The sequence below is a fragment of the Nanorana parkeri genome, unplaced genomic scaffold (assembly GCF_000935625.1).
Source record: "Nanorana parkeri isolate BGI_ZX_2015 unplaced genomic scaffold, ASM93562v1 scaffold271, whole genome shotgun sequence".
Lineage (NCBI taxonomy): Eukaryota > Metazoa > Chordata > Amphibia > Anura > Dicroglossidae > Nanorana > Nanorana parkeri.
The window spans coordinates 305474-315646 of NW_017306539.1; the positions used below are offsets into that span (position 1 = coordinate 305474).

At 43.3% G+C, this 10173-nt stretch overlaps 1 protein-coding gene across 2 annotated transcripts in view; it reads right to left on the reverse strand.

Annotated features, from left to right (window-relative positions):
- FBXO11 (F-box protein 11) overlaps positions 1-10173 on the reverse strand; it is a 45416-nt gene that overhangs the window by 6507 nt on the left and 28736 nt on the right. For both annotated transcript variants that reach the window (XM_018557199.1, XM_018557198.1), the window contains exons 16-19: positions 7433-7509; positions 7205-7348; positions 7021-7131; positions 2209-2316 (exon numbers count right to left, since the gene is read on the reverse strand). In XM_018557199.1, the coding sequence (XP_018412701.1) occupies positions 2209-2316; positions 7021-7131; positions 7205-7348; positions 7433-7509 (440 nt within the window). The remainder of the gene's footprint in view (positions 1-2208; positions 2317-7020; positions 7132-7204; positions 7349-7432; positions 7510-10173) is intronic.

The window sequence follows — 10173 nt, forward strand, 5'->3', positions numbered from 1 at the left end:
CGCGGCGCCAGCAGCCTGAGGGAAGTGCTGTGACTGGGCGGCCGAGACCCCCAGTCATATGCACCCCCCTGGGACGAACCCACAGGCCACCCCGCCGGAGCGGGGCCGTCGTAGCCGACCCACCGCAGCGGGCCTGCATACGCTCGCTGGTCATCCAGGGGAGACTCCAAGGATCCTAGACATCCAGCCTGTCGCCCGGACAACACTTGCTAGAAGATTCCTCTGAAAAAATCAGGAAGAAGCAGGTAAGAATACCGCAGAAAAATTCTTAGCTCCTTACTCCTGACGCTAGGCAAAAAACTGGAGACTTGTCAGTAGGTGGGGGGTTTGGCCACCGGCAGGGGCCGCCCCTAGGCTGTAATTGGTCTTTAGTTTTTTTGTGCCTAGCGTCCTTCTCCTGCAGGTGGCGATATTACCTACAGTACATGATCTCCGATCTGTTCCCTGTGTCCTTCAATGAACGGGAGAGAAATGGAACCCTATAATCATTATCAGAGTGCTGTGTCTAAGTGCACTGCCCTGTGTTAGCATTTCAAGAAGGGGAAAGGAGGCCTACAATCTCCACCTGTGGATCAATTCTATATTATCAAAGCATTTCCACACACTATTGCCAAAAGTATTGGGACGCCGGCCAGTACACACACCTGAACTTTCATGGCATCCCAGTCTTAGTCCATAGGGTTCAATATTGGGTTGGCTCCACCCTCTAAGGAGCAGAGCAAAGCTTTCCAGGTGAAAGTTTTTTTTTTCCCCTCTGATTTACGGCCAGCTACGGCCCGATGTCAGAAAAAAGAAAACAACGGAGAAAGTTTTGCTGTGCTCGATCGAGCAGGCGACCCCCCCGGCAAATAGTCATTTGACCCCCACGTTGAGAACCGCTGCTCTAGAGTCCAGTGGCGACGTGCTTTACACCACTGCATCCGACGCTTTGCATTGCACTTGGTGATGAAGGCTTGGATGCAGCTGCTCGGCCATGGAAACCCATTCCGTGAAGCTCTCTACGCACTGTTGTTGTGCCAGTCTGAAGGCCACACGAAGTTTGGAGGTCTTTCTTATTGGCTCTGCAGACAGTTGGCGACTTCTGTGCACTTCAGCATGCGCTGATCCCGCTCTGTCATTTTGCGTGGCCTACCACTTCGTGGCTGAGTTGCTCTTGTTTCCAATCACTTCCACTTTGTTATAATACCACTAACAGGTGACTCTGGAATATTTAGTAGCAAGGAAATTTCACGGAACATCTGAATCCAATGATTTGGAGGCGTGTCCCAACACTTTTGGCAATATAGTGTATCTATACCAATAGAGAATATCTTCAATGCTACCAACATGTCTTCCACATAAGTCACTTTAGCTGTACCTACTGCAAGCAGACTGATAACTGAAAAGAGAATGTGTTCTAGCAAGGCTGGTTCACACCAGATGAAGCATTTTTGCTAACCCAAGACAAATGCACACACATGGAAAATCCATTATTTTCCCCAGAGCCTGTTTACACCAGTGTGTAGCACAGAATATTGCTGCATTATGGTTGTGTAGACCTAACGGTTTGACATTTAAGTTGCAAAAAATGCAACCAAATGCACATTAATGCATGCATCCCGGTGTGATAATCGACACTCCTGGACTGAATATCACTGCTGTCAGCTTCCACTACTTATAGACAGTCGTTACATGCCATCAACATGAACATAACCAAGAGGAGGACCCCAAAATGTGAACTGCCTGCAACGCACTGGTTTCCGTTCTCTTGGAATCACTGACCCAGGACAGGTATGCAGAAGTTCATCACTCCGGCTTCACCGCCTATGTTTTAGGTCAGCTACTCCGAACTAAAGTCAGGCAAGGACTTTAAACAGCAAAGGAATTACAGCCTCCATATATCTTGCCTTTCATTTCCCATCTCAACACTTACTGTGCCAATTAGAAATAGGACCCACGCTCTGATTTCTAACTTACATTATAATAAACAGACTGCAATGGGGAGGGGGCAGTCAGAAGTGTTATAGTAGTAGATGGGACTCCATGGTTTGTAAGATCCATGGTGGTGATCTCACTGGCCAAATTCTCAGAAGTCATAGGGAATTCAGAGTGTATGACTCAACCAAACACCACATATCACTTCAGGGGTGGACTGACCCTTCAAACAATTTAGTACCAGCAGGTCATGGGATAACATGCACATATCAGAAATATGTAAGTAGAAAATACCTTTCATAGTAACATTTACACCAGATGCTAGGAACAGCCCTCCAAAGCGGTTGTTGAATATCTGATTGCCTTCAAGGGTCGCAGTAGCATGGTTTGTAATCTCAATCCCTTCAAGCAGACAAAAACATATATTTCAGTTAAAAAACTTAGGCAAAACATTTATTCTTAAAGTGAATCGGTCTCAAAGCTGTACAAATCAAACTGAAATAAGCAGAGGTTACCTTCATTCAAAAACAGGATTTTGTTCTTACCAAAAAAATCCTATTCTCCAAGCCCATTGAGGGACACAGCACTGAAGAATTCTGAGATATAAGGTTATGCTGCTGCCTCCAGGAAAAATGGACAATAGGCAAACAAATTAAAATCCTGTCACTTTAAGGACATAAACCCCCCCACACACCTGCCAGTTGTAGCAAGCAGTACAAGGGAGCTTGATGGGAGAGAGCCATGTCCCTCAATGGACTCTGAGAAAAGGATTTTATGGCGAGAACAATTTTCTCCATCATCCGTTGAGGGACACAGCTCTGAAGAATTCTGACGTATAGGGACGTTCAAAAGCAGTCTAAAACAGAGGGGCAGGCACCACAACAACCAAAGCACTAACCCAACAAAAAAAATGAACTGTCAAATACTTAAACAGCTGCCTAAACTGTCATCAGAAGAGGCAGAAGCATCAACTTAATAAAAATTGGCAGAAGAGTGAACACAAGACCAGGTGAAGGCCTTTTTAGGTAATAGAAGCACGATTTTAAAACACCCAAGAAGTACTAACTGTCCCAGCAGAACGAGCAGAAACTGGAAAAGGTGGTACATTGTCCCGCAACTCATAAGCTTGAATGACAGGCTGACGACTCCACTAAGAAATAGTGGATCTAGAAGCTTAACAACCTTTTTTTAGGCATTTCTGGAACGACAAAGAGTCCGAAAGCTGAAAGGAAGCTGTGGCTGAAGATAAACACTAATTGCCCAGATGAAATTTCCTAAGGATGAACAGGAGCTGCACAAAGTGAAGGTAATAAAAAGTCTTTGTTTCAATGAAAAGCCGAGGCTACCTGAATAAAAGTAAGAATTAAGGAATTAGAAGCAAGAGGAGTTTGAAAAAGGACAAGGCAGATGTTGGCATTTTATGATGCTTAGAGCTAAACATTCTACCCCAGGTTGAAGGAAAGACAAAATTCACGTGTGAAAAAAACCACAAGAACCTTCCATGTACGTTCAAAAAAAAAATCTAACAGTAGATCTACGAGCCTTAAGCATATTCAGAACAGAATCTGAAATTCCTTGGGTTTCAACAGCCAGGCCCTTAAGGCCAGTGATTGAGAAGCAGGTTGGAAGGTTGGGCTCTGAGCTATCAAATCTTGTCGATCTGGAAGGAACCAAGGATAGTCTGCCAACAGATCAGTCAAGGTAACAGTGTTAGGGGAAGAAAAACCAAGCATACATTAGTGTTAGGGATGCACAGATACTTTTCGAGTACCAGTGCAGATACTTGGCATTTTCATGAGAACTACCAGGGTTGCAGCGGTTGCAGCTGGGACCTGGCTCTGGCTCTCCTCCACTATCCTGAAATCATTAGTCTGTATTGTTTTAGAAAAACTGTCACATGACAATAAACAAAAATGTATCAGTACTCTTAAGTACTCGGCAAGTACCAGTACTCGCAAAAATGGTATCTGTGCATCCCTTTATTTATAAAAACAAAACTGTACATTAAAACAGAGATGTACAAATCCCAGGAGCTCCGTGTGCTCCTTACAAATGTCTAGTCTTGGAGCTCAAAAGTATCTGTACTTGTACCGAGTACTGTACTTGGTATCTGTGCAACCCTAATTAGTGTGTACTGATCCAACAAAGTTACTAATTTACCACTGCACCTGCTGTTGGATCCCTGGTTCTGTACACAAATCTGTCCACCTTGTTGCAACAAGAAGCCAGAAGATGCACATGCGGTGTTCCCCAGCGGTGACACAGTTGTTGAAACACCTCTGGATAGAGAGACCAATCACCAGGATCGAGACGTTATCTGCAGAAAAAGCGGATTGATGTAAGCCATAGCACTGGCTGAATCCAAATGGGACCGCCAGGCAGAACATGGGTCCAGTGAAACATCAGACAAATCACCCTCAAGTCCAGGACATAAATCTGAAGCCTGGATTCCTCCAAAGACAGCCCCATCCCACAAGACGTGGCAATCTTCCATGTTATGGGAAGAAACCGACTTTCCCATTGACAACGCAGGGGATGTCAACCACCGCGACAGAAACATCTTGGCCAGGGCACTCGATCTGATCATCTCGCACAATGATGGAGGAGACTTCTCCCACGTTGTAAGAATGTTCCTCTGTAAAGTCCTGAAATAGAACTGAGCAAAAGGTACCTCTTCGAAGGTTGACACCATCAATCCCAGTATTCTCATGCAGAGGTTCTCAGAGAGGAACAGCGGCGGGATCGAAGTGACCAAACTTCATACCGCAACATCAATATTCAGAGTTAGGACTTACCGGTAACTCTATTTCCATTAGTCAGTTTTGAGGAAAGAGCAACTTTTGCCTGAAGTATATCCAACAGAAAACTCAAATACTCCAAGTGATCTGACAGAACTAGGAATGACTTCTTGATGTGCAGAATCCACCCGCAGTCCTCTAATGTCCACAGCACTGTCTACACATTGAGCTCCAAAGAATAGAGACTTCCAGAATCAGAAGAAATCTTCTGTTGGGTTTGGGAACCGTAAGCAACTTTGAGTCAAAACCTTGAAAACGTTCTGCCAAAGTAACAGGAATAACATCCCCCGGATCTCACAGACTTTGAACTGCACAAAAAAGGTTCATCCAACACTGCCAAAAAAATAAAAATGGGAAGCTGGAATGCCAAGAAGGATGAAAATATATTCGGAAATTTGAGTTTGCTGCATCTCCGCAAATGCTATCAGGCGCCCGTGAAACCTCAAAAAACTACAATATCCAAAATTGACCATAGGCGATGCTTTAATAGCTTTCACCGCTCATTAGTTTAGTGTTATCCGTGATTGATAGCACAAAAATTATTGCTCGCACTCCAACCTTCGCGGCTATATGCAACATGTGTAGCGCAATTGTGGTTTTTGCACGCTGGCGCATCTGACGCGCATCTACGTTTATATATGTGCGTAAACGTGCGGGTGGGGGACTTACACTTTCTGTTTTGTTTTTTTACATGCGACTTCTATTTTTTTTTTACACCTAATGTTATTGCTATAACATGGGGGGTAACAATCATACCAATGGGAGCTTATCGTCTGTTTTTTTTACAACGGGCGGACGGCAAGCAGTTGAGGAGGAATGCACAGCCTCAATCACAAAGGCAACTATTACTTTCTGACACTGAGTAAAATATATAGCATGAAAAAGGGGAGAGCTCGCCCATGTGGCCAATTTGTGAAATACATAAAGTATATACCAAGCACAGGTCACCATAGCAACACCTTGAAAGTACAGGCCACTTGTGACAGGAGGAACCATAAACATCAGTGACACCAATGAAAATCCAAATGTCACAAGTTTCTGAATAAAACCAGTAGTAAGACACATAATATGAAAGGAGAAAATTCACTTTCCCCCAGCGGGAAATTAAAATAAAATCAAACACAGCCAAAGTAGAATAAAAAGGCGGGAAAACACGCAACCTTATAAACATGAGGTACATACTTTTTTTACTCACAACTCCATGGCCCTGTTCCCGATTTAACAGGAATCCCCAAATAATACTAGCCTGACCATTAAATGATGAAAACGGGAACACAGGATGAAGCATAAGTACCAGAAATGACTTGCTTCATAACTGGAGAAACTTCAAGGATTTAACTTATCTGGCATCAATCTCTAAGCTTTGTCAGCTAGATAGAGAGACTTTCAGGATTTTAGTATGCGCTATGAATCAACTAGCAGCTCTTGGTAGTCGAATCTTCAGCGAAGAAATGAAATAAACGAACATAATAAAGTAGAAGAGAAGACGACATCCATTCTCCTGAGGACACCAAGTAAAACTAGCAGGTGGGTGGTGGGGGAGGTTATGTCCTTAAAGTGCCAGGCTTTGTTTGCCTAGTGTCCATTTCTCCTAGAGGCAGCAGAATAACCCTATGTCTCAGAATTCTTCAGAGCTGTGTCCTTCAATGAAGGATAGAGAAATAGCAGGTCACAACAATCAGCTAGAAGGGCAGAGTCACAGAAAAACTTGTGATTTACTTATAATTATATCTACCTATATCTCAGGATCTAGAAATGATTAGAAATCGATATGCATCGTTTATGATAGACTCTGAATTGTGCCCAAATTTGTGATAGGTTTACTATCTTAGGAAGACTCATTGCTACAAAATATTCAGTACAATATTCCTGCATTCAAACTGCAGCCAGCGACAGGAAATTGGTAAATCAGATATTCCACAATAAAAATAACTGGATTCTAACTTCCAATTGTAATAAACATGAAGAAGATTTAGGCCAGATCACATCTTTGCAGTAATGCGTGTCTAGTGTGTTGCAGTGCCATTCATTGAAATAGCACAACAACACACTGAGGCAAAACGCCTATGTTGCAATGTGCTGTAAAGAATCACCATGTGTTACATTAAAATGAAGCGTTAAGTGTGGCTGGACCATGCTGGATTATGATGGCAGCCCATTCAAAATGAATGTACCACCTAGACATAATGCACATTAATGTGCCTGCCTTACTGCAAGACACGGGTGCAATTCTGAGTCCATAGCTGTATACAAATTCAATCCATCGTGTCAGCACTGTTCCCCCTGAATCAGAGCCCAATTCACCAACCTGCAGCAAATCCATCAAATATTCGGTTTTTCCTTAAGACAGGGTGACTGTTGGTGCTGATGAGCACTCCAGCTTGAGCATTCCTGAAAATGTCATTCTCTTCAAGCAACCCTATGAGAGAGGACATGTTAGAAAAACCTGAGATGCAATGGACACCAAATCAAGGAAAGTAGGGCCATCTTACCTCGGCCTCCATTAAATATGCAGATCCCTCCATCTCTCCCATCATGGATTTTATTTCGCCTTAACGTTGGGTTGCTGTCTGTTTTGATCCAAACACCAGCCATTGCATTGTCAAAAATCTCATTGTCTTCAATGAAGCCGAGCCCTGTACAGAGAGGATCCCAGCATTGTTATTAGTACATGTATGTGGGCATTCAGGTATAGAAATAATTTCAACTAAATCACTTGCCAGAATTATAAACGAGGATTCCACCATTCTGACCTCCCCAGATTTTGTTCCGTCTAATTTTAGGATTGCTTCCAGTCCTAAATAAAGAAAATGAAGACTTTTATAAATACAATACATAGAAATGAACACAAGGCAAGCCATTTAAAAACATTTTTCATCGGTTTCAATATTGTCTTACTCTTAATTGTCCAAGTTACCCTCATGTTCATTGTCCAAGTTACCCTCATGTTCTGTGAATACTGCACACTTACAACAACAGACCTCAACTCCATCATTATGGCAAAGCAACTTAAGGAAGTTAGCAGATGCACCTTTTACCTTTATTCCTGTTGTGTGTGGAGAGCCATAATGCGAATATTGGGTCTGCCAGCTGAAAATTGCCTTCTCAAAAAGCTTGCAGGGATGAGCTAAGAACATGTAGAACTAAAGTGATGCTTTGGGAAGCCATTTTCTTAAGTCACTATTGCCTGTCCCTCTCATTAGCGTTCACATTTAAATATGAAGAGCCAATGCGCATTCACACCTATATCGTGTGTGCGTGTACGCAGTATATGCAATATTATTTTTCATCAGATTTTCTGCTTTCCTCATCTGTAGCTGTCAAATTCCAATTTCTTCAATCATTCAGCCTATAGCTTATTTATGCAGTAGAGGCTGCTGACTGCCTACATTTGCTTCTTTTGCACAACACATATATAAATTAAACGACTATTTGGATGCCTTTTATTTTATTTGGCTGAGCTCTAAAGCAGGCAAGCAGTAGTCCCTGCAATATATTTAAGAAAGGAATTGGTAAACGAAGATTAAACAACTGTTGGAGAACATTCTTTAAAAAAAATGATATCAGAATTCTGGGAATGCTCTTGTACAATCTTTCAAAGTGGAGCAGTGACAAAGTGCTGCTTTGAGTAGAATTGTCCTGTCATTCAGCCAGAAATGAGAGGCATGATGTCCTCCTCAGTGATTAAAGGGAACCTGAAGGGAAACATAAGCTTGTAAAATGACTGCCATATTTACAAAGCGTATTAATGCTCCTTACCAACGTTGTTCATACAACAAAAACCCACAGTTGAGATGATGGAAAAATAGGATTTTTGTGTAGTTTGCAGCCCTGGGATACCATCTCCTGCACACAAGCATCAGATAAAAGTTGTCCAAGTGTTCCTCTACTCTAGAAAGTGAGGGATCAACTGGATGCCAAAGAATGTTATTTGTGGAAGTGGCACACTGACTGCCAGACCAAGCAGATGGGGAGGGAGGAGGAGATCCCTCAGGCTTCTACTACTGAGAAAGATTGCTTCTCTTGCTAATCAGAAACATTCCAGAAATGATCCAAAAAGACGTTGCCCCTTAAGACTTGTGGTGCTTCTGATACAAGAAGCCCTTAGTCCAGCAACAGAATCACAGACGATCAGTGACAGGTGAACCATGCAATAAAACCAGAAAGTTTTAGCAGACCAGCACACCTGACATGAAAAATTACAGTATACTCTATGGTTTGACAAGTTACAATCACAAGCCGTCAATGCTACTAATGTAAAAGGTAAATCAGACTGCCTCAATAAGGAGATAATACATTCTCAGATGTGGGCTTAACAGCCACAGACCAAAAGTCTACATCTAATAATCCATATGCAAAGGGATCCAAATCTGAACCTGGGTATCGAAAGTACAATACCCAATAAAGCACACATAGTGGACATAGAGAAAGCTGCAAGGAAATTCACCGGTCAGAGTGACAAGGTAAGTACTGTTCTCATCTGCATCAGAGCATGTAGAGTTGCACGTTGCAACAGCAGTTGTACATTAACTGGGAGAGGCTTTAGATCTAAACTCCTCAAACAACATCTAAATCGTAGGAGATGGCCGATAAAAATCTCCAGCAGCCTAACAAAAGCCAGGTGCAGCTCTATGGGTTTTTGTGTGCAGATTTCAGCAGACTTGTGTGTGCAGACCTGTCTTAAATTGTATTGTGACTGTAAGGTCTTCCTTATATTGTAAAGCGCTGTGCAAACTATTGGCGCTATATAAATCCTGTATAATAATAATAATAATCACGATAGGCATGGACAGAAATGGAGCTGCCTGTCATATGTCTACCAAGCCACTAGATGGCAACAGTATCAAGCTGCACCACTGTTACTACAATACTGTAGAACTCCTCCCAGCAGCCCCTCTGCATAGTAATTGTGTCACCACCCATCTTTATCAATTATATGGCAAAGTGTTATGACAAGCATACACAAGGTGTATTCTATTTGTAACCTGAATCTTTGTGATATGTTCCTTAACCCCTTCGTGACTGACGACATACAGTGTACGTCGCCAGCATCGGGGCTGTTTAAACAGACTCCCGGCGACTTTTGCCGCCGGGAGTCTGTTTAAACTTGTAGAGCCGACTGTCGGCTTTACAACAGAAGCGATCCTGGCAACTTACCTGTCGAACCCGACAACGCAACTGCACCAGAATCGGGGCTAGCACCTTGGTGAACACACGTGGGGCCGACGCCAGCCCGAAGGGCAGCGCCACAAACTGAAAATGCTCCACCCCCACCGCGAAACGAAGATACCGCTGATGAGACTCGCAAATGGGTACATGAAGGTATGCATCCCGGATATCGATGGAGGCCAGCAGATCCCCCTGACGGAGCCGTGCCGCCACGGACCGGATGGACTCCATCCGGAACCGACGGACCCGCACGAAGGCGTTCAAGCGTTTGAGGTCCAGGATGGGCCGCACC